The sequence below is a fragment of the Rattus norvegicus genome, chromosome 16 (assembly GCF_036323735.1).
Source record: "Rattus norvegicus strain BN/NHsdMcwi chromosome 16, GRCr8, whole genome shotgun sequence".
NCBI classification, from domain to species: Eukaryota; Metazoa; Chordata; class Mammalia; order Rodentia; family Muridae; genus Rattus; species Rattus norvegicus.
In genome coordinates, this window is record NC_086034.1 from 74,063,798 (window position 1) to 74,088,728 (window position 24,931).

At 41.1% G+C, this 24,931-nt stretch overlaps 1 protein-coding gene across 13 annotated transcripts in view; it reads left to right on the forward strand.

The window, feature by feature from the left end:
- Adam18 (ADAM metallopeptidase domain 18) overlaps nucleotides 1-24,931 on the forward strand; it is a 72,888-nt gene that overhangs the window by 8,824 nt on the left and 39,133 nt on the right. For all 13 annotated transcript variants that reach the window (XR_005494666.2, XR_010058314.1, XR_010058313.1 and 10 more), the window contains 8 exons: nucleotides 10,230-10,285; nucleotides 12,911-12,989; nucleotides 13,471-13,547; nucleotides 15,426-15,597; nucleotides 17,653-17,718; nucleotides 19,190-19,261; nucleotides 19,457-19,623; nucleotides 20,368-20,449. Coding sequence is in view for 7 of the 13 variants with exons in the window: in XM_039094795.2 (XP_038950723.1) it covers nucleotides 10,230-10,285; nucleotides 12,911-12,989; nucleotides 13,471-13,547; nucleotides 15,426-15,597; nucleotides 17,653-17,718; nucleotides 19,190-19,261; nucleotides 19,457-19,623; nucleotides 20,368-20,449 (771 nt within the window). In the remaining 6 variants the exon portion in view is untranslated. The remainder of the gene's footprint in view (nucleotides 1-10,229; nucleotides 10,286-12,910; nucleotides 12,990-13,470; nucleotides 13,548-15,425; nucleotides 15,598-17,652; nucleotides 17,719-19,189; nucleotides 19,262-19,456; nucleotides 19,624-20,367; nucleotides 20,450-24,931) is intronic.

Below are 24,931 nucleotides of genomic sequence, written 5' to 3' on the forward strand. Positions count from 1 at the left end.
ACTATTATTGTGTGAGCTTCAATGTGTGCTTTGAGCTTCAGTAATGTTTCTTTTATATATGTTAGTGTCCTTGCATTTGGGGGCATAGATGTTCAGAATTGAGAGTTCCTCTTGGTGGATTTTTCCTTTGACGAGTATGTAGTGTCCTTTCTTACCTTTTTTGATAACTTTTGGTTGAAAGTCTATTTTATTGGTTACTAGAATTGCTACTCCAGCTTCTTTATTGTGGCAATTTTCCTGGAAAAGTTTTTTTCTTTTCTAGCCTTTTACTTTGAGGGCGTGTCTGTTTTTGTCACTGAGGTGTGTTTCTTGTATGTTGAAAGTGCTGCATCCTGTTTATGTATCAATCCTGTTAGTCTATACCTTTTTATTGGGGAATTGAATCCATTGATGTTGAGAGACCAATTAAGGACCAATGATTGTTGCTTCCTGTTATTTTTGTTGTTAGAGGTGGAATTATTCTTGTGTGGTTCTCTTCTTTTGGGCTTGTTGTGAAAAGATTAGTTTTTTGCTTTTTCTTGGGTGTTGTTTCCCTTCTTTGGTTGGAGTTTTCCTTCTATTATCCTCTGTAGGGTTTGATTTGTGGAAAGATATTGTTTAAATTTGATTTTGTCATGGAAAATCTTGGTTTCTCCCTTTATGTTAATTGAGATTTCTGCTGGATATAGTAGCCTGGGCTAGCATTTTTGTTCTCTTAGGGTCTGTATGACATCTGCCCAAGATCCTCTGGCTTTTAGAGTTTCTGTTGAGAAGTCTGGTGTAATTCTGATAGGTCTGCCTTTATACGTTACTTGACCTTTTTCCCTTACTGCTTTCAATATTCTTTGTTCTATGCATTTGGTGTTTTAATTATTATGTGACAGAAGGAGTTTCTTTTCTGGTCCAGTCTGTTTGGAGTTCTGTAGGCTTCTTGTATGTTCATGGGCATCTCTTTAGGTTAGGGATGTTTACTTCTATAATTTTGTTGAAGATGTTTGCTGGCCCTTGATGTTGAGAATCTTCACTCTCTACCATACCTATTATTCTTAGGTTCGGTCTTTTCATTGTGTCTTGGATTTCTTGAATGTTTTGAGTTAGGAGATTTTTTGTTTTTTGTATTTTCTTCACCAGTTGTGTCAATGTCTGCTAGGGTATATTCTATGCTTGAGATTCTCTCTTCTATCTTTTGTATTCTGTTGGTGATGCTTGCATTTGTGACTCCTCATTTCTTCCCTAGGTTTTCCATCTTCAGAGTTGTCTCCCTTTGTGTTTTCTTTCTTGTTTCTATCTCCACTTTTAGATCTTGGATGGTTTTGTTCAATTCCCTCACCTGTTTGTGTTTTCCTGTATTTCTTCAAGGGGTTTATTTGTTTCCTCTTTAAGGGCTTCTGCTTGTTTACCTGTGTTCTCATGTATTTCTTTAAGTGATTTACTTATGTCCTTCTTAAATTCCTCTATTATATTCATGAAATAGTATTTTAGATCTGAATCTTGCTTTTTTGGTGTAGAGTATCCGGGGCTTGGTGTGATGGGAGAACTGGGTTCTGATGTTGTCACATAGCATTAGTTTCTGTTGCTGATGATCTTGGGCTTGCCATCTGGTTATCGCTAGTGCTAACTGCCCTTGCTGTCTTTGACCGGAGCCTGTGCCTCCTGTGATCCTGGTTGTGTAAGAACCCCTTGGAGTCTAGCTGCCCCTGTGATCCTATGATTCTGGGATTCTATGATCCTGAGATCCTTGGTGTATCAAAGATCCTGGAAGTCTAGCTGCCTCTGGAATCCTGAAATCCTGGTGTGACCAAGCTCCCGAGATCCTGTTGTATCAGAGCACCTGGGAGTTGGGCTCCCTCGGGGTGTTGTAGGAGTGGTTGAGGAGCCAGCACCCAATGTCTGCTCTGGGTGCGGGTTCAAACCAGAAGGACCAGTTTGGCATTTTTTAAGTTTGGAATTATGTATTCCTTTGTTTTGATCTTTTAAAAATATAGTCATTGGAGCTGGAAAGATTGTACAGTGGTTAAGAGAACTGACTAGTCTTCCAGATAAATTTGGCTCAATTCCCAGCACCAATGTGGCAGTTTACAACTGTCCGTAGCTCGAGTTTCAAACTATCTAATACCTTCCCAGGCACTGATGATGTGTCTTGTACAGACGTCACATGCAGACAAAATACCCATACACACAAAATAAATAAATTAATTATCACCTACCCTTCCTTGTGTGTGTGTGTGTGTGTGTGTGTGTGTGTGTGTGTGTGTTTATGCATGCATGCCAGGGTCCATGTGAGAAGGTCAGACAACAATCTGGGGGAATGGGTTTCCTTCTTTTTCCACGCCAGTCCTAAACACAGATTGCTAAAACTGTCATGCTTGGGGCTGGAGAGATGGCTCAATGGTTAAAAGTACTGGCTGCTCTTCCAGAGGTCCTGAGTTCAATTCCCAGCAACCACATGGTGGCTCACAACCATCAGTCATGGGATTCAATGCCCTCTTCTGGTGTATTTGAAGATAACTACAGTGTACTCATATACATAAAATAAATAAATCTTTCATTTAAAAAAAAGGTGTCATGCATGGAGGGAGGCACCTTTACCCACTAACCTATCTCACCAGCCCTTATTAGCAATTCTCAAAGCTATTTTTACCATGATAGAGTCTACATTTGAAATGACTTTTAAAACTCCATTGAGGTATTTTTGATGGTGAAAGTGCACACATTGAACGTGTGCACTCATGGAACCTACATTTTGATGAGCTTTGGCACATGCAAACATCTGCAGTATCACAAAGACAACCAACACACTAAAGAGACTTAGCACTTTCTCAACTCCCTTTGTGTGCTTTGGTGCTTTAACAGCTATTCAAATGCTGTGTGTACAGCTATGTGCTAGTCTTATCTATTCTCCTGACTTGTAGGCACATTGTGTAAGTATAACCTTGTACTGATTGTTCAGTAGCTGATGTATTTTCCTTAACATTGTATTTCTGGGCTTGTCCAAGTTAGGATTGCCTGCTGTGAAGTAGGCCATTTTGTGTGTGTGTGTGTGTGTGTGTGTGTGTGTGTGTGTGTATGTGTGTGTGTGTGTGTGTGTGTACATTGTTAGAAGATTGTGTGAATTGACAATCAAAAACATCAATCTTATTTACAATGTATACACGCAGAGATAGACACACACCACCTTTCTTTGCCTATGCAACCATCAGTACATGGTTCAGTCTTTATTTCTTGGCAATTGGGAATCACTGGTAATGGACATTGAGCAGTAGATAAGCTTGCATAGACCGGATTTCCCTTCTTTTAGGATAATGATATATTGACTTGAGGGCTGTGTGGTAAGTCTGTTTGAATACCTTTTAGGATCCCTACGCTGTTTTCCACAGAAGATGCACCATTACCTCCCACCCATAGTGTGTGAGGAGTCTAATTTTGTTACAACTTCACCAACATTCATCTGTGATCCTTTTAGTAGCAATAGCTATTTCAAGAGGCAAACATGTATGTGGTTTTGGTCTTTTACCAGGAACAGTGATGTTAAGTATCTTCATTTATACTGAGCCTACTCTCATTCTTCATGTGTATATACAATTTCTCAGTGCCATTTTTTGAAAAAAATGTGTCCCTTTTCTAATGAGTTTTCTTAATACTTTTGTAAAAACAAAACAAAAACAGGTGGCTGTAAACAGTTTATATCTAAATTTTCTATGTTGTTCTGTCGGCTTACATATCTGTTTTTTATTTCAATGCCATGATGCTTTGATCATTATGGTTTTGTGGTACATTTAGAAGTCAGTTATGATGCCTTTTTTTGTTTGTTTGTTTTCAGGTTGCTTTGACTATTTAAATTTATATTTAGGTTGTGTGCTCATTTTAGAGTTTTTTTTTCCCCAAAAATTTGTGAGAGCTGGCATTTCAAAAGGACCTGTATTTAGTCTGAAGATAAATTTTGTCAGTCTAGACTACCTTTGTTGTATGCAAAGTTTTATATTTACAAAATTAAACTTGTAAACAATTTTAATGTTTAAAGTTGAAAAGTACAGATTTTTTCCCAAAAGTACAGATATTATCAAATATATAACAACTTTAGAATCACCAAAGCAAAATAGTGCCTTTTGTACAGTCAGGATATCACTCAGCACTGTCAAGCATCTGAAAGCTTATCTTCAATCTTTACAAAATCATGTGTTCAATTACATTATTAAAAGGATTATAAGACAGTTCCAAAAGTTGATGATCAATATCTTTTTCTGCTTCTTACAATTTTTAACTAGTGTTATTTTAGGTGCATTGGGGCCTTGCCTGCATGTATGTGTGTGTGAGTGTGTCAGATCCCCTGGATCCAGAGTTACAGACAGCTGTTGAGCTACCATGTGGTTGCTGGGAATTGGACCTGCTGTGGAAGAGCAGTCAGTGCTCTTAACCACGGAGCCATCTCTCCAGCCCAAGGCTACCTTTTATACCCAGCCCTGGTGGTTTGTATCTTGAATTTTAACTTCAAGTTCAGGTTCTGCTTAGACATCAAAGTTATCTCAGTCCATCCAGAGAGTTAATATTTCCACTATTACAAACTTCCCACATTTTTTTCTTTTTTAAACAACATTTCTATGAATTATGTGAAAATTTCTTCCTTACCCCACCCACCTACCCAATCCTCCCTTAACTATCCTCTCTGCTCCCCCATCTGGTCCCCACTGGGCATGTAGGTTTCTTCTTTATTTTTTCCCTCTCTCTATTGAATCCAGCTTGGTTTTGACTGGGTAGACTTGGGAGTTGGGACCTGATCTACTGTGTGGTCAACCTATCAGGGGGTCACATGATTAAAATAAATTGATTCTTCCTCTTCTAGCAGCTACCAAATGTTAAGTGTCAGTTAGTGGTAAGATTTCATGGCCAACTTCCTTAATATGGTGGGATCTATCTATCTATCTATCAATCATTCTTTGTCGTTCTTCCTTTCTTCCTTTTCCTTTCCTTTCCCATCCTCTCCCTCCCTCCCTTCCTTCCCTGCTCCTCTTCCTCTTTCTCCTCCTCTTCCTTTTCTTCTTCTGGACTGGAGTGCAGGTCTTGTGCACATTTTTTTACAGTAGCCGTGAGCTTGTATTTTCAACTGCCCTGTTGTGTCTGGATGTTATCTACTCCATTGACTCTTGCACACTTTCCAGCCCCTCTTTCATGCACCTTAGCAGAGGGATGGGATGTATAAACTCCACTTAGGGCTGTTATCTCCATGTTGACCACTTGAGGGTCTCTATGTTAATTGTCATCTGCTGCAAGGAGAAGCTTCTCTGATGAGGACGAGATGCTTTGGTTCATAGGTACAGGGGTAAGTCAACAGGAAATATTCTAATATTTGGTCCATTTAGTGCAACACTGCTTCTTCCGATCCACGAGCATGGAATGCCTGGCCATCTATTCGTCCCCGTCAAACATTTTATCAAAGTGTTATAACTTTCACTGTTTCATCTCACGGATTAAATCTTTGTGGGATATTTTAATTTTTTTGTAGATGTCATAAATGGGATCACTTCTTTCATTTCCATTTAAGACCATCATCCCATGTCTAGCAATGCTTTAGAATTTTCTGTGTTGGTTTCTGCATTCCGAAAAAAGTTTAAATCCTTGTATTTCTCCAACCAGACTTTTTAAAATGAATCTTTTACCGCTATCCGTATATATAGTCATGTATTTTTTTTCCCTCTTTCTTGATCTCTTTGGCCAGGACTTCAAATACTCAATAAAAATAACAACAAAAGTGGCCATCTTCGTCTTGTTCCAAACCTTAGAGAGAAACTCTAAAGGTTTCCACAGTTAATACAGTGCACTCAGTTGGGTGATTATATATGCCCCATGTATGTCCTTATGTTGACATACATTCTTTCTCTATGTCTGCTCTGTTGATTGTGAAGGATATTGACTTTTGCCACATGCCTGTACTTATTGATGTGATGAGGTATTTTTATCTGTCATTGTGCCCTGTCACATTTATTGATTTGTGTATGTTTACCTATTCTTGCGTTAACTGAGATAAATCACGTCTGACTGTAACGACTAATCCTTTTTACTGTGTGGCTCGCCAGTATATTTTAGGATTTTTTGAAAGTATGTTCATTCTAAGTTTTGTCTGGAAGTACTTCTTATTCCCATCCATGTTTCTCACTGTCCATTGCCTGGTTCGATATTCATGGTTGCTCTCAGCTCGATAATGTCTTTGGAAGCAGTCACTCTCTTCGTGGTTTTTTTTTTTTTTTTTTGTATAATTTAAGAAGAGTTTCTATTAATGTTGCAGAGCTGTGACGTGTTAGATCTGGGACGAAATCATTCAAGTATTACAACTTCTAAAAAGCATGTTCAATGAAGCAATCATGGATGGAGCAGGTGACAGCATTATCACTTGACACCATAAAGCACAAAAAGCATTTGTTGTTGATGGCGTCCTTCCAAGGGCAGGTTCATAAGATCTCTATGGGCACTTGTTAGTAACATCTGATTCCTAAGCCGGTTAATAAATTTTATGGGCAATCATTATCTAACATCTAGTTCCTACCTTTTATAAATCGTCAAAGTATAATTTAAAACTACTTTCAATTCTTCTTTTAAAATAATGCTTTCTTTACCAATCTGCCAAAGTCCACCTCCTACGACCTACGCACAGCCATACAAAATCATTCATTGTTGGGAAAGTTTTTATCTGTCTTACCAGATGTGATTTTATAAATGATTTGTGAAGTAAAACACCTACTTCTCTGGACATAAAGTCCTAAAGTCCCAGGCTAGGCTATCAGGAACATCTCGTGAATAAGAAAGAGAAACAGAAAAAGATAGGACAGACAAATGGCCATGAGAACTACGGCTCAATATTTTTCTCTGGCCAAGAGTTCCACAGTCAGCTCCAGGAGGCCTCCTTCTTTTGAAGTTTTCGCCTCAGTCTGTGGAACTTGTCGCACAGAATCTACTGAGGTTGGTGTGGCAACCTCCCTATTTTACTTTTCAACTGAAGCTAGTAAATACCTCTTTTGGCAGTAGAGATGGAGGAAAAGACTAGTCGGAAGATGACTGGAAAAATAAGGAGAAGAAGGACAGTTATTCCTGTAGCCACAACGACAGCCAACTTACAGGGCTCAATGCCTGGAAAGCAGAGCTAAACAGACTGAGCCAAATCCTCTAACCAGTAAATTCATCATGCGCTTTGCTCAGAGCAGAGATTTGAGCTTGTGATTGAGCCATACCTGAGTAATGTCATTGTCTTTCCAAATCCCCAACACATGATTTCTAGTAAGATTCCAATTATGATTTCCATGATAAGATAATGGCGTTAGACATGTGTCTGGAAAGCGCATGGCACCTGGTAGAAAGCCAAACTTTAATATTTTCTACCTCTTGTCCTAATCTAAAGCCGCATCCTCTAAAGCATGAAGTTTTGCTTCTAACTTTTTTTAATGTGCAGTCTTCATCTCTGAGACCCGAGCGACGATTGAGACTATGAGTGAAGTAAGGATGGCTATTAAAGCACTAATACCTAAAATTAAAGATGCAACGAAACGCTTTGGTCTAATCAAGTCATTAACTCCTTTAAGTGTCTGTCAGGCTTCACCATCAAACCAAGCACCATCTTTTAAGTCTACAGAGAGCAGAACATAAAGTCTTTGTAATATCAAAAATACCTGAATGAGTTTTAGTTAAACTAGGATCTACACAATTAGTCAAAATACATCTTGAACAGCTAGGCAGATAAGATCATTCTAGTTTAATGAATTTGAAATCTGAAGACCATCCAGCAAGTATGTCATAAGAATAGCCTAGGCAAGATTTAGTTGTCAAAGGAATGCTCTTAGATTCTTGAGGCTTTTAAAAATAAGCTATGTTAGTTGCAGCAAAAAGTCTAAATAATCCCAGAAAAATATTAGAAATACCACCCGAAGTAGAATGACTAACATAAATAGGTTCCCCCCATCCTGGAGTGTACCATCTACTGATAGGTTCATTTGAAAATATTTCAGGCTTATATCCATGAAGAGGCATTGCTCATTGGTAAAATATGAGCTATAGTTAGTAAATGGTCTAACTATACAATAGTCATAATTTTTTTTCTTGAGTTTTCCATGGATCATATACTGAAGCCCGGTAGTCAAACCCACCTTTTAGCCAACTTGGACTTTCACCTATGAGTAAAAATGCCCACATTTTATCATTATCCCAATATTCTGGTAGACATAGTTCCAGAGGCATAGATTTTTACCACAGTATCATTGTAATTAAAATATCCCAAAATCTTTAGTCTAAGCTCCCACAGGTGTGTGCATGTATGTGTTCGTGTGTGTATTCGTGCGTGTGTGTGTGTGTGTGTGTGTGTGTGTGTGTGTGTGCGCGTGCGCAGTCAACAGGTCTAAAATAATCTTATACGACAAGTATCCACCATGGGTGCTGCTTGGTAATGGTAAGTTTGCATTTCTGTTTGTCATCTAAGTCAACTGGGGGTCAGTCAGAGTCAGTAACTTAATCCCTTTTGAAACTGTTTAATATTTCTGTAATATATTCCTCATCCCTTCCCAAGCTGTGCTTTCTGTGTTGTTTAATACAAGTTATTTCCAACATTAATGGATGATTTCTGTTGTCTGAGGTCACTTTTGTTCTATTTGCTGATGTCAGAAAATGATGATCAAAACACAGATGGGTACAAAAGCGTTCTTCCCTGCGTCAGGGACATGGCACTTCTACAAAACACTCCCACACCTGAGTCTCAGTGAACACTGCAGAAGAAGGGACAGAAAGATTTTATAAGAGCTCAAGGATCAGGGACTTATGGGACTCTTAAGTGACATTAAATAATGTATTATTAACTCAGCTTTGGCAGCTAGCGAAGATTCCGGGCTCTTCCAACATAAGAAATATTTTCACAAAATGTATCATTGCAGTCTCGTCGCCTATTCTATCCCAGAACAGTGTGTTGGGTTTGATTGCATCTGTGGTCAGGAGGCACAGACATCAGGTTTACCCAAGGTCTAGGTCACAAGCAGCTGGTCTACATCTGTGTGTTCTCAAACACCTGGTTGTCTCCTACAAAGTCCACAGGTAGTGGTCGTTCACCTATAATGAAATGTGCACAGTTGCCGGTTTGGGGTTGGTCTGCATTGGATGTAAACACTGACTCTACAGTCATTCCCAGTTTTGTGTAATGTGGGGGGAGGAGGATGAGGAGGGGAAGGAGGATGAGGATGAGGAGGAGGAAGAGGAGGAGGAGGAAGAGGAGGGTAAACATTACTGTTACTCAGTTCCTGAGGAGGAGGAGGGGGGGGGAGGAGGAGAAGGAGGAGGAGCAGGAGGAGGAGGAGGAGGAGAAGGGAGATGAGGAGGAGGAGAAGGAGGAGGAAGAGGAGGAGGAGGAGAAGGAGAAGGAGAAGGGAGATGAGGAGGAGGAGAAGGAGGAGGAAAAGGAGGGGGAGGAGGAGGAGGAAAAGGAGGGGGAGGAGGAGGAGGAAGAGGAGGAGGAGGAGGGTAAACATTACTGTTACTCAGTTCCTGAGGAGGAGGAGAAGGAGGAGAAGGAGGGTGGGGAGGAGGAGGAGGAGAAGGAGGAGGAGGAGGAGAAGGGAGATGAGGAGGAGGAGGAAGAGGAGGAGGAGGAGGAGAAGGGAGATGAGGAGGAGGAGGAGGAGAAGGGAGATGAGGAGGAGGAGGAGGAGAAGGGAGATGAGGAGGAGGAGAAGGAGGAGAAGGAGGATGGGGAGGAGGAGAAGGAGGAGGAGAAGGAAGGTAGACATTACTGTTACTCAGTTCCTGATATTTGGAAGCTCCACCTCTCGGCTGAAGGCATTGCTCATGGCTTCTTGTCTGGGTAGTCTCTTAGGCTTTTCCCCCTTGTAGTTTTATTTGTTGAGTTATACATATTATACATATAATATAATATGCACATATTTATAAATTGTTTATTAGTTCACTACATTTGGTATGCAACATAAGCTCTCATTCATGCCTTGTTTTTTAGAAATAAGTTTTTCTATCCAAAAGAAATCGATAGGATATTAATGATACTAAAACTATATTTTAAGATATAATTGATTTGTGAACATTTCAATCTACACACTAAGTCACACTCTTCTGAAGTCAACCAACTCTAAAATCTTACGAATTAACACAATAGGTCCTAAAGATGTTTATGTTTAGTGTTCTGAGATATCTTTAATTAACAAGTGAAAAATCCCATCTTACATTGCAGTCATCCGCTTTACTAAATCGTCTGTCAATCTGCTCTCTTTTAGGTGTCTTACGTCATTACCATTGACGGGAAACCCTACTTTCTGCACCTCAGGAACTAGTAAGATATATCTTCCCTTTCTGCAAAAGTAAAAAGTCTGTCTTCAGTTTTCGTTCTTTTAACGTTTATTTGTAATGCTTAAACTCAGTAGTGCGGTATAATGGTCAGTCAACTTTCCAATATAGGAACCCATTTGATCCTGAACATTGGGTCTGTGAAGACTTTGCATTTAAAATTTCAGATTTATATTTGTAAATCGAGAAATAGATAACACACTTGGAAATCTTCGATTACATATTCCCTCATACCCAAGCATGGTTAATTTCGTGAATTTCTGAAATCAAATACAGTGAGTAATCAAGGGGCGATCGTTGGGAATTCAAGTAGTGCCAGTTTTATGGTGTGGTAACTATATGGTTCAAAACAACCTCCCTTGACACATTTTATGTATAAAAATCTCCAGTGCCAGTCCTTGTGACCTCAGTGTCACATTCCCTTCCGTCTACAATAGGTCTCTTGTCATGTTGGTTGGCCTCTGTTCCCACCCAGAGTTCAAAGCCACGGTCCATCTTTCCACATCCCCACGGCATCTTATCAGCAGTCATTACAGGACAGATCAGACAGTCTCCTCTGAGCCTTAGGGATCAACAAAGATGGGTGACAACTGTTGCTTGCCGTCCTTTTGCCTTGTGGTTGAACAAAGCATCGGGAGTTAGCCTTAGTCACGGTGTCTGCCAACCTTACCCTGGTCTTTTCTTCTACAGTGCATTCCACTGAAAATGACTGGGAGTGTTTGTAAAGTTGTCACTGCCTTTGGACGTTTTTAAACGTAGCGGCTGTGGTTTAGTCTTCATTCCATTATTTTATTCTCTACCTGTGAATGGCATTTGGTGTCACTAACTGCTCCGTGACATTCCTGTAACATGCTATCTCATCAGATCACAGGACATCGTCAGCCCCTGGCCTGCGTTTGTCTCTTACCGGTATTCCTGTTCTTGTCCTTCTGTCTGCATTAACCCTTTTCAGGTTCTTCGTCACCTGTCTGAGCTGAGAATGTGGAGTTAATCTTATTTCTAATGTGTTCGGCCAACTGGTGTTGCAGCTCAGTCTTGTGGCTATATGTGTACCCACTGTGGTGGCTTGTCATTTATATCTTCACTGTGGTGGCTTGTCACTTATATTTGTACATGCAGTACATGCCATACCCATTCACTACTTAACCTCCTAATCAAATATTTGCTACAATTCCTGTTGGGAACAGGCCCAAAGTGAGCCTATGATGCTGTCCCCATATCTGCACTTCTCATAACCATTTTAGTAAATGGTAAGTCATTTCTTTCAATTTAAAAAAGAAAGAGGAAAGAAAAGAAAAGAAAAGAAAAGGAAGGAAAAGAAAAGAAAAATACTCCCTGTGCTCATCCTTGGTGTCTCTCCTGCTCCTGCCTTTCCATGGGTCCAGTGGGTGATTTAATCCCATGTGTTTACCCTTAAAGCATTATAACAATGTGCCTCTACCACGGGTTCTGTCCTCATTCAAGACTCTATCAGGGAGTGCCTGGGTAACAGTATTAAACTTCTAACCGGCCTTGGCATTTGTGAATTTGGCATGTAGAGCTCTGAGTTTAGCTTTTGTACTGACTGGTTGTGTGTGTCAACTTGACACAAGCTGGAGTTATTACAGAGAAAGGAGCTTCCCTTGAGAAAGTGCCTCCATGAGACCCAGCTGTAAGGCATTTTCTCAGTTAGTGATCAAGGGGTGGGGAGAACCCAGCCCATTGTGGGTGGTGCCATCCCTGGGCTGGTATAAGAAAGCAAGCTGAGCAAGCCAAGGGAAGCAAACTAGTAAATAACATCCCTCCATGGCCTCTGCATCAGCTCCTGCTTCCTGACCTGCTTGAGTTCCAGTCCTGACTACTTTGGTGATGAACAGCCATGTGGAAGTGTAAGCTGAAGTAACCCTTTCCTCCCCAGCTTGCTTCTTGGTCGTGATGTTTGTGCAGGAATAGAAACCCTGACTAAGACAGTTCTTCTCAAATGTTGGTCTGCTACTGTCTTCATCTGTCCCGGCCCCTGTCGGCTTTCCCCATTGGCAACACCATTTCAATATCTTCTCTGTCATTCTACCCTACTCCAGGAAAGAAACCACTGCTGCTTTTCATGTATGCAAACACATTTCTGACTCAAGACCCTTTCCTTTTACCCAACCCTGTCTAAAAGTCCATATGGCTTGTTCTTTGTGTCTAATGGTCACCTAATTCCTGAGCCTGGTGTGTCTTCCTATATACTCTCCTGTGACTGTCACCATAGAATACCCAGGCCCTGTCGATTGTCATGTAACAATATGTGACTCTGACTGACCAGAGGCTGTTTCTTTTCCTCAGCTCTATATTCTAGGACTCAGATGAGGACCCATCATGTGATACACACAGTAGTCTGTATTTGTTCAAGGAAGCCATATTCAGCAGCCCCTGATGGCGCTGTCCCACGGAGTATCTGTCATTGTATTCTCCTGATTCTGACCATATACCACTTGTTTTTAAGAAAAGTATCAAGAATGATAGCAAACTAAAATTATTTTAATTAAACTGTGTTATTATATGAATCCATTGCACTTAATGTTATTTCATTAATGTATACATTAATATTAAATTATGACTTACATTCTCTTTGCTCGTTTACTTCTAGCTCATTTTTATCCCGGAATTTTTCGGTTTATGCATATAATGAAACTGGATCCCTGTATTCCGACTCTCCGCACTTTTTGGTGAGAATCAGATATATTAGACACTTGTTATCTTAGGTTTTATTGTGGCAGCAGATGTAGTACTGCTGTATAATGAGAGTACTTGTCCCTTTAAGTCATTTCTTTTTAATCACTGAGACTAAGCTTGGGGCTTCTCATGTGCAAAGAAAACCCTATCTTGGTGCTCCTTCCCAAGCCCCATGTTGACACTAATTCAAATGTTTTCCTCCTCGGAACTCTGACCTGTTCTATGAATGACCTCTATACAATGAAATGTCATGGGAAGGAGATAGAAACATGGAGAAAACACACATGTGCCAAGTAAAGAGAGTGCCTAAAATCTAATTTCCTGAGACTTTGCATTAATCATTCTACACAATTCATGATTCAATATCAAATCTGTTGCTATCATGAACCTTCTGGAATATTTGACAACATACTTTTTTTTTATTATTGAAAAAAGAGATGAATTTGTGACATTATCTGGTGACTTGTGTTTCAGGCTCATTGCCATTACCGAGGATATGTTGGTGAAGTACCAGATTCCATTGTGACACTCAGCCTCTGCTCCGGCCTCAGGTAATAATGTCCAAGAGAGTGCTTATATATGAATGCAGTGGGATACACTTTAAAGTAAACCAGGACGTTGGACAGGAGTCAACAGGAACCTCTGACGGAGTTCTGAAAGCTTCTTTTCCAATGGCCCTATATTCATTGTAACACCTGAACCTAAGTTGTCACTCAAAACAACCCAGCTGAGGGCATCCTGATTGGAAGGGTTTCGGGGATGCTGGGCAGGAAGGGATGTCTTGAGAAATGGGGTCATAAGAATATCTTAAAAGGCTAGAGTTTTCTTTTCTGTCATTATCTCAGCTATGGGGAAATTACCTTGATTGGTTATTTTAATCTAATAGGCCACACACTATGAAATGAGTTTGTAGCGCCATGCATGAGACAGCTAATAAAGCTCATAAGGAGCAATCAAGTGATTTCACAGAAATAAGTAATTTTCATCCGTCCCATGGGAAACGCAAAAAAGTTTGTCAAGAGAAGGTAACTCAAGAACAGAGACAGGGTGTTCTGCATGGCCCCCTTCCATGCTGACGCCTTTTGAGATGTCCGTTCTGTATTCCATCTCCCCTTCGTTTTACCTTGTAACCACAAGAACAGTCTTAGACTTTTTATCGATTTCTAGGACTTCATCTTCCTTACTATATGGGTTTTATTGTATCTATGATAGGTGTTAGCTGTATGTCTCGATCTCATGTTTGCATTTCCATACAGCATGGTTTGATAGTTTTCACTCCCAACACTCTACTCTCCCACCCTTTCCTCTTCCCTGTAGCCATTTCTCTTGTGGCTTTCCTGATTTCAGTTGCCTTCCCCTCAAACACTGTTTTCTTGCCTATATTGAAAAAAAATAGTACTTGTCTTTCTGTATATGCTGTGGTTGGCTCTTATAAGTTATTAAATTCCACCAGTTTCCTGTACTTGACATGATTTTTTTTACTGGCCGGATACTATTCATCTGTGTATAGACTTCCTATTTCGTTTGTCCAGTTACACACACTTAGGTCAATCCCATACTTTGGCTACTGGCAGTCATGCTGCAGTAAACACAGGGCTAAGCTTCCTTGGCATCCCCTGACTGCTCCCCTAGATCTACGTGTTATGTCATTTATGGCCTATCATCCTTGAACTTGGGAGTTGGAAACCTGGTCCCAGGTGCTGTCACCATGAAGAAAAGATTGGACCTCGAGGACACTAACATGGCTGATGATTGATCCCTCATGAGTTGACAGCGGAATGGTCTATGAGGTGGAAGAGCTTAGGCAGAGGACTTGGGTCACTAAACTGTGTCTTTGTGGTGTCTGTCTTGTTCTCCTCCCCCTTGCTTCCTGCCTGGCATGAAATCAGTAGCTGTTCTCTTATGTGTCCTTGAACCGTAATGGTTCTGCCTGGCCATAGGCTCAGAACCAAGGCCAAGTGCTCATGGGCTGGTGCCTCTGAAATCATGAGGAGGGTACAATTCCTTCCTGTTCAAGTTTCCCAGATGCTCCAGGTCGTGATGGTGGGAAGCCACGAGTGTAGTGCACACCCAGGAGTGGAGTAGTTGGGTCCTTTGCTGCTGCTTTTCTATGGAGCTTCTCCCCATCTCCATAGTGACATCTTCACCAGCGATGTGCGAAGTCCTCTTACCCCATTACTTCCTGCTTTTGCTATTTTTTTTATTTCAGTTTGTCTCTGACCAGTATTCCTATTCTTGTCTTTCTGTCTGCATTAAATTAACCCTTTACAGATTCCCTTTCCCGTGTCTGACCTGAGAATGCAAAAGCAAGCAGGGAAAAAAAATGCCTAAGATTGTTTGCCTTGCTGTGGTTTCTTGCGTCTCACATTTCAGATGACCGCTGTGCGTGGGGCGGTGCATGGGACTGATAACTGCCTGTTTAAATCCAGGGGATTCCTGCAGTTGGAAAATACCAGCTATGGAATCGAACCACTGGAGTCTTCAGCAAGATTCGAGCACATAGTTTATCAAATGAAGAGCAACAGCTCAACGTTAGCAGCAAATTACAGCTGTATTTGGCAGACAAGCCGCCAGCTTGATAAAGGCCACTTCCGTGAGCAGGTAACTGGAAGGGCTCTGGCGGTAAGGGACCCTAGCACACCACTCCCATTGTTCGCCAGTCGTGAAGGGGGGGACTAGTCAGCTGATGGGTGGGAACAATGCACTTCACAGCTCTTTGCTCCGCACCCTGACGTAAAGCATTCAAATTTCACAGAACCTGGAAGATTACTGAGTAGTAATACTTGACATTTATTGCCTATATGGTAACATTTTCGTGTAGCTGTTCTTTCTGAGGAAATATTTGTTATTGAAAAGGGTTAACCAATGCAGGAAGACTGGCCATTGTGTTCAGTAGCCCCGTGAAAGTGCTTCCACCGTCTCATGTGCAGCTTTACAATGTACCAACTGAATACATTTTCTAAGCTAGGCAATTGTTTGTGTATCGCTGAAGGTACAGAATTAAACTGTGATTTTAAAAGCATTCACTAACAAGCCTACCCAGGAAACACTAAGTTTTGCCTAGAAATGAGAAATTTAGTTGAAGCTCTGGCCTCATTCGTCGCCCAAACATGGCTGTAAGATGGGTACCCACTGAACAGTTTCTCCTGGACAATATCGAGAAATAAAGAGAGTAGATATATGCCTCTGACTTCACTATAGAGTAGATGCACACTTCTGACTAATTAGAACCGAAGTTTTCTGAGGTTGTGCCTTTTGAAGCTCACCTGTTAGAGCTGTTTGCCCATTAAGAGCCCCTTCTCCTCATCAGCAGAAACACATGCCCATCACATTACTTTGAGAGTGGCTTTGGCTATGAGCTAGCTTCTCCGAGAACAGGGAGGCACCTGTGTGCCTTTGCCCTAAGAACTCGCGTATTCGCTCTTATTGACGTTTGGTATACTCCAGGTCATCTCCTTGAATCTCCCCACCCATCAGGATAGGAGGGTTGTGCGATATTCCTGCATCTGAGGGTGAAGGACACCCTTCGGGAATCTTAGACTGTCGTGTGAAAATCCACCACACTCCTAAGAACAGCAGAGGAACTGTAGAAACATTGCACACACACACACACACACACACACACTCACAGACTCACAAACTACAAAGCGCCAACTTAATAAAGAACTACGCAAATGGAGAAAATACTATCCATTTTTGGGGCTGTAAAATTTGGCTTGGGAAAGACCACATTTTTTTTTCTGAAAGTGATGTATGAATTTCATAAAACTGTAAAAAAATCATTAAGATAAGTAGATACCTAGATACTATATCAATATAGATAGTATGTGTTTACATGACCTATATTTGGAAATAGAATGAGCCGCAGATGAAATCTCATGCCATAAACAGCCGTGAGTGTACCATTGGTGAACATAAAAGAACCCTTGAAAATAGAACCTCAGGGACAAATCTGAGGTACAACCCAGAGAGAAAGAAAAGACCAAGTGGCCTCTCTCAAATTCACAGTGTTCTCACATGTGCAGAGCACGTGACAGTGATGAGTATGCAAGTTACACATGAGACCGCGGTGGGGCCTAGTTCTCTTCTCACAGCTTTCCTGGGGGCTTGTTACTTTTTATGGATTCGCACTATTCTCTCTGTCCCTGCCAGTCCTCGTGTCCCTTCCATTCCTCAAATTCATGGCTTCTTATTCCCTGTGGTTGTCTCACACACTTGTGTGCAAGCACATGTGTGCGCACACAGAGACACAGAAACACACACACACACACACACACACACACACACACACGCACACAGACTTTTATAAATACAGTCCACTGAGACCACTCAGGGTTACTATCAGACACTCACAGCACCCAGCAATGTCTGGAGTTGTCCTCGTAAGGGTGCAGCCCTCACAGGGAACCTGTCACGTCAAGGATGCTTGGATGCTTGGAAGTGAAAATAATGTTCTGCAATAGGATTTGACGTTTAGGTCTTGATGGTGGCTTTGTGTGTGTGTGTGTGTGTGTGTGTGTGTGTGTGTGTGTGTGTGTGTGTGTGTGTGTGGTGTGTGTGTGTGTGTGTCCCCTGATTTTTTCTAACTTCTGCTTTTAGGTTTAGGAAGCTCGGTACACATTAGCAGCTAGTTAATATGTTTTGGTGGTTTTCCAGGACAAAAACGATTCACAGCTGCTACCTAAAAGTCTAAAATTGCACATTATTGTGGGAAAATTTTTGGTAAGTCGGCCTCCCTTCTCGCCTCCGTCCTGTCCCCTCTCACGTCCTTCTCCTCTGCCCTTTGCTATCCTATATCCCTTTCTTCCCCTCAAGCTCCTCCCTCCTCCCACCCTCCTCCATTTCTGCCTTTTCCCCTTCCTTAACAACAAAAAATACAGAAATTATTGGTTTTCTTTGAGCTCACAGGTGTGTGTTTTACTATCTTTTATAAGCCTGTTCACCTGACGTTATCTGCTTTATAAAGTTCAAATTTTGAAAAAGACAACTAAAGAAGAGAGTTGTGGAGAATAACTCTCCATACTGTCCGTTACTGTGTACTATAACATATGTTAATGCAGTGCACGTTAATATAAAGACTGAAATAGAACAATGCTCATAGCTTTTAGGATACATAGAGAAGGGTTTGGCAGTCTCCAAATCAGGAAATAACCACTCTGTGGGTTTGTGCGCCTGAAAAGGGAGTGAGCATCTTCCTAGGATGGCAGGTGTGTGGGAGGAGCAAACACAGTAGCTGGATCTAAGCCTGAGGCTAGAGCTTGTCTCACCCCGTCTGGAGTTGGGGTTTGCTGAAGGTGTGCAGCGTGGAGTCAGTTAAGACTGTGGGTTCCGTAATGGGCACAGAGGTTTAAGTAGTCAGAGATGGGCATGTGAGTGGAGGAGGGGATGTCGGAGAGATAACCGAGGGTGGTTGAAGATCCCATGTGGAAGGAAGCATACGACTTTACCAGTGACTCGCATCTCTCAGAGAGGAAGGCCTGGGGAAATGTTGGCTAGCCAAATCCCTCGTGTAAGCAACAATATAGAAAATTCAAAGCTGATATTTCGGAGTAGATTGACGATGAAGCCATGGAAACCAGTGAAGGGGGCTTTTGGGTAGCTCCATGGGCTTTCTCAGCAACATCGACAAACCTGGTACAAAGGGATTTTGAGAAGCAACGTTTAGAAATTCCCAATGCTTTGCAAAGAGGTATGCAGTCTACACAGAGTGAAGTGAGGAATACGTCACTCTGGGTCTTACACACATAGACATCCAAACACGTATGTACACATAGACATCAGCTCACACATGTATGTCACTCAGCCTTTGTGCTCATTGACACTTTTATTAACCAATGTAAGGCTATGGATGCCGTGAGTATGGAGCATAGGTCACAAGCTATATAATATCTACTCTTTTAACAGCACAATTTTTTGAAGATTAATTTATCGTTTTCCTTTTATACTAAAGCTTGAGGTTCTAAGGAATAAAGTTGCTATTACTATCCTTGTACATGAAATGTGATAATTCCAGGAAAGCCAGGGCTATACAAAGAGAAATCCTCTCAAGTAAGTAAAAATAAACAAACAAATAAATAAAATTAGCATGTAGAAATACTTAATAAATCCTATGCTTGTCCTGTACTACCAAAACAATTCAGCAGTTCAAACTTTACTTAAAAACTTACTCTTAAAAATTAAATTTGCATTTCAGTTTGATTATATGGGATCTGACATTATGGCTGTAACACAGAAGATCTTCCAGATTATTGGGCTTGTTAACACTGTAAGTTTTTAATTTTCAGACCTCTAATTTCATTAAAAAAAACATTGACTATAATTTGCATTTTATAAGTATGGAAAATTAATGACTTGCATATATTTTATTAGCTTAATGTTCTGAATACTCTAGTGAACTTTTTCTGTATTTCTGATATAATAGTTGATGTTTTTCAAACATACACTGTAATCCTATTCTCAGATGTTCACTCAGCTGAACTTAAATGTTGTGTTGGCCTCCTTGGAACTGTGGTCAGATAAAAATCAAATTTCTACTGACGGGAATGCTAGCGATATTTTACAAAGACTTTTGGGCTGGAAACGAGACTATCTTACCCCACAGTCCAACGAAATAACACACTTACTCATGTAAGTAGACAGAGTTCTGCGTGACAAGCAGATTAATAATTCCATTAAGCAAAGTTTTTGTGTTCATCATAGTCTTCAGTTTTTTATAGGATGCTTTTAAAATTATATATATAGATCTAGATATAGATATGGATAGATATATGTATATGAAATGTATAATAAAGTATAATGTATATTACAAAGGTGATAATTTAAAAATAAAACATTATGATCAATTTTATATTGATATGTTTTCATATTTAAAGTAGAATTAATGTGAACAAATCCTGAATTCCACCAGTTTGTATGATACCAGCTTTACTAATTGTATCAGTCTAATCTAATAATATAAAAATTGTTTAATGTTACCCATACAGATTAATGTACGTCATGTCTACTTTTTCACAGGAATAGAATTTGTATGGGTTGCTCTGTGATAATTTAATTTCAAATTTGCTTCTTCTACAGTCAAAAGTTCTTTACTTTTCAACTTTTAGTGACCTAAGGAGTTACCTCACAATAAGGGAGACTTAGAAGCATTTCAGACAATAAACTAGTATCAGATCTGGGAACTGGGTGAAGAAAAGAGTTGGTATCAAATGAATATTTACAATAATTTGGATATTTTGCATACTTTATTAGATATCCAGATTGGGAATTGTTATGTTCCTCAAGTAATCTTTTAAGTTCATGAGGAGGTAAATATATGCTTATATAATGTTCTACATAACAACATGAATGAAAAGTCAACCCATCATGGTGTAGTTACAGGAAACATCTGAAATACATCGGAGCTACGTCACCGGGTGAATTATGCAATGAAAGCTATGTCGCGGGGGTTGGTACGGTATGTAGTTTTTATTCTTTACCCTGTCACTATTTTCCAACTGCCATATACTATGCACGTGTTTATGGAGTGGCCAAATGGTTGGAAGAATTTGGTGTTTTCATATAAATGTGAATACATGTATGAATACATGCAAATATATGAATTTCATTATTATTCCCTTGGAACAAAATTTTTCAAAGTTAAAAATGTCCAATTGCATTACAACTTTCAAGCACAACCAGTGTAATACAAAGTCTCAAATATCCTTTCACTAACTGGTTGTGACAATTACTAAAGTTTCCTTGGATTTTTAAGTAACTCAAACATTAGCCCCAAAGTAAAGGCGCCTCCATGTGTCCAAGTCTAAGAAGTGGCAGAAGCCATCGACTTACGTTTGCCATTTCATAACACCTCATGCTTTTTTCAAAATTTTCATTTTATTGTCTTCTGAGCCAAACAAAGAACCAATAATAAATTGCTCGGACTGCACAATGGGCGGCCCTTCCTGGATCTAAATCGCTTCACACTGGTTTGTCCAAAATATGGCTGCCTTCCTACACGTTTGAGAAAGACTTCTTTCTCTACTCTCGAGGCATACTGGGGACTGTCTCATTATTTCTGTCGCTGCACACCATGCAGGCCGCACAGCTGCGATGTGACAGTACTCGCTTTGTCTCCCACGGAGCATGCGCTCTGATTCACGTTTCACTGACTCGCGCCTCAGCAACTGAGAAAAAAGAGAAGCCACCGCTCACGGGAGCTGTGTGATCCAGAAGGCATTCGGTCCATCTAAATGCTGGGTTAATTGCGCGTGGGAGTGTGTGTACCTTGAAATTTACCAGCCGAGTCGTCTTCCCCTTGGGAATTGAAGACCATGCTTTTCTCCCTCACCTGTTCGTTGCTTGTGTCCTCCACAGCAGCAGTTTTCAACACGGGGGTCCCGAACCCTCTGGGGGGTCATGACCCTTTCACAGGGTCACCTAAGATCTTTGGAACACATGGATATCAGCTTCATGATTCATAACAGTAGCAAAATTACAGTTGTGAAGTAGTAACAAAAATATCTTTAAGGTTGGGGGGAGTCCCACAACATGAGGAACTGCATTAAAGGGTCGCAGCGTTAGGGACGTCGCTCTGTACAAATATTTAAGGACTTTGTGCCCCCCCATGCTCTCCCTCGTCCTCCCCTCTGCTGATTATATAAGACGGCTTTTCTGGGTGGAGACAATGGACCTGATGACTTGTACTATATTTGTTTTCATTTAGTTTTATGTTTTCTCTCACATGAAAACATTTAAAATCATTTTGTCATCTTTTCTGTAATTTCAGGGCTCTGTTCCATCCCTCAGTGTCTCTACTCCGCTATTCACTCCTTTTCTTCCTCAGTCCCTCACCCGCGTGCTCTCTGTTGTAGAACCTCCTCGGTCCCTGCTCCAGGCTCCTTATGGGGAGCTGTATGTCCTATGTGTTCTTCCCTCCAGCGTGTGTGTGTGTGTGTGTGTGTGTGTGTGTGTGTGTGTGTGTGTGTACAGGTGATTGGAAGGTCATGCATGGGAAGGCAGTGGGATCACTCTCCCAGACCTTGATCGGAGCAGAGTCGAGTCCATTTAGCTGCTTGCTTCTCCGCCTGTAGATCTCCTGAGAGTGCTTTTCTACGTGTAGCTGTTATTATCTGGGGGTTGCTACACTGCCTTGTTGTCTTCAGATATTTATTATGGGTTTCTCTGTACATCAGAACATAAGTGTGAAAGCATAAGAACCGAGCAGATAGGAACCTTCTCTGCTTCTGTGTCTCCTTTCCTGTGGTGAGACTCAGCTAACTCTTGCCATGTTCCACATGGGCCGCCCCTACATCAGGCCGGCCCTCACGGCTGTGTGCTCATGATCCATCTACCTGTGTGGCAACTTTCTCCCTCTCCCTCTCCCCCTCCCCCTCTCCCTCCCCCTCCTCCTCTCTCTCCCCTCTCTCTCTTTTCTTGGTCCCTGGCTCAGACCTCAAGCCTATGAACCTTTGCTCCGCCCCCTTCTTCAGTCCAGCGAAGGCTGAAGGCATCTTTATTAACCAATCAGGAATAACTTAGGGGGAAAGATTTGTATAGCATCATTTGGTGTACACAAGGATTTCTGTGTGTGTGTGTGTGTGGTGTGGGGGCAACCAGAGCTTGGGGGCCAGTATTTAGCATTTGATTCATAGCAGCACCAGACAGACCAACCCCCTAGATCTATGATTTCTGATGACAGTTCTTCATTCATGTGGTGATGTTCCTAGATTGAGAAGCAACTTATCTTTTTTAAACAGTTGTTTTTGGAGAAAAAAAAAACGGGTTGGGGATTTGGCTCAGTGGTAGAGCACTTGCCTAGCAAGCGCAAGGCCCTGGGTTCGGTCCCCAGCTCCGGAAAAAAAAAAAAAAAAAAAAAAAAAAGGAAAACAAAAAACAAAAAAATGCTAATTCTTTGACAGTTTTATATAGTTTTTTTTTTTTTGGTTCTTTTTTTCGGAGCTGGGGACCGAACCCAGGGCCTTGCGCTTCCTAGGTAAGCGCTCTACCACTGAGCTAAATCCCCAGCCCATATAGTTTTTTTAACATCATGTTCCTTTCCTCAGTGCCCCTCCCTTGCCTTCTCTTTCAAACCCAAGTCCAGTTTGTACTGGCAGAGTATTGCTAAGTATGGGGGTCTTACACCACTAGAAAATTACTTTCCCTCCCTCTCCCAGCAGCAATCAAATGCCAACAGCTCCTCATCTGGAGGGTGGGACCTCATCGTCTCCTCCCCTCCTCCATGCTGGGATTTTGTCTGGCTTGAATTGGTGCAGGTCTTGTGCATATTGTCATAGTTGCTATGAGTTTATGTCTATATCTGTCTGCCTTGTTATGTCTGGAAACGAGTTTCCTGGAAGTCATTACCATCCCTGATTCCATATCCTTCTGCCCCTCTTCCACATAGATCCTTGACCTTTACAGGGAGGATATGATTCAGATTCCCATTTAGGACTGAGCACTCCCAAGTGTCTTCTTCTCTGCACACTGCACATTAGCTGCCATTCACTGCAAGATGAGGCTACTCTGATGAGAGCTGAGCTATGCACCGACCTATAAGTATAGCAATAAGTCATGAGATGTCACGTTGATGCTGTGTCTGTTTAGCAGAATAGTAAAAGATTTCTCCACTAGGGACCATGACCTGTCTAGCCCCAGGTTCTTGGTCCTGTTGACAGCAACAGGTATAAGCTCCATCTCACGGATTGGCCTTAAGTACAACAAAAAGGTGGTTGGTTACTTTGAAGAACGCATGCCACTACTGCATCAGCGGGCAGATCTTGCAGCCTGACGCTTAACACATCTCTTAGACTGATGCGTGAGACGGGGGATCACTTTTCTCCTCCAGTAGTGTGCACAGCACCTTCCAGTACTGTGATGCCACCCGTTACGGATGAAGCCTCCAGGTGACTACCAGCTAGATTTTTTTCCCCATGAGTTATGACTGAAGTATATGATGGCTTCAGTAATAGTGTCTCGATGTCAAGTCCTTTCCTTTGGGGTTATTGTGAATGGGCTCATGACCATGGCATCTTTCTCTGCTTGCTTGTTGGTGGTTTCTAGAAAAACAACTGATTTCTTCAAGTTGATCCTGTATCCCGCCACATTGCTGAATCTGTTTATCAGTTCTAGAATTAGAATTTTTAGAGTCTCTTATGAATTATATAATATATATTATAATAATATAATTGCAGATAGTGATAGTTTGATTTCTTTCCTTATTTATATTCCTTTAATTTCCTTCTCTTGCCTTATTGCTTCAGCTTGTGCTTCCGGCTAGAAGTAGACAGCCTCATCTCATTTCTGTGTTCATTGAGATTGCTTCAAGGTTTCCTCCGTTTAGCATGATGACTGTGGGTTTCTCATAGATAGCTTTTATCATGCCTCTACTTCTTTGTTCTCTAGGATTTTTATCATGAAGGGATGTTAGATTTTCCCAAAGGCCTTTTCTGCATCTGTTGAGATGACCATGTAATGTAACCACATTATGTTTCTCAATTTGTGCACATGGAACCATCCCACATTTTAGAGATAAAGCCAACTTGATCACAGGGTGGAGAATCTTTTTACTTATGTCTGTGTTCTGTCTGCAAGTATTTTGTTGAGTGTTTTGAAACTGTGTTCGTCGGAGGTGTCAGACCGTAGGTCTCGTTGGCTGTGTCTTTATCTAGTTTTGGGTGTTGGTGTGGTACTGGCTTCATGCAACGAGTTTAAGAGTGTTCCTTCTATTTCTGTTGTTTTGAATAGTCTTTTTGAAAGTTTGAAGAACTCTGCTATGAATTCTGCTAGCCATGGGGAGGGGGTTTATGGAAGGCTTTTTATTACTACTTCAATCGACATGGGGATCTTTTTTCCTTGTCTGTTTGGTGTTCCTTGTTTCTCAAATCTACATGGACATGTCTTCCTTAGCTTCAGGGAACTCTCTTTTATGATCTTCTTGGAGATCTGGTCTCTGCCACTG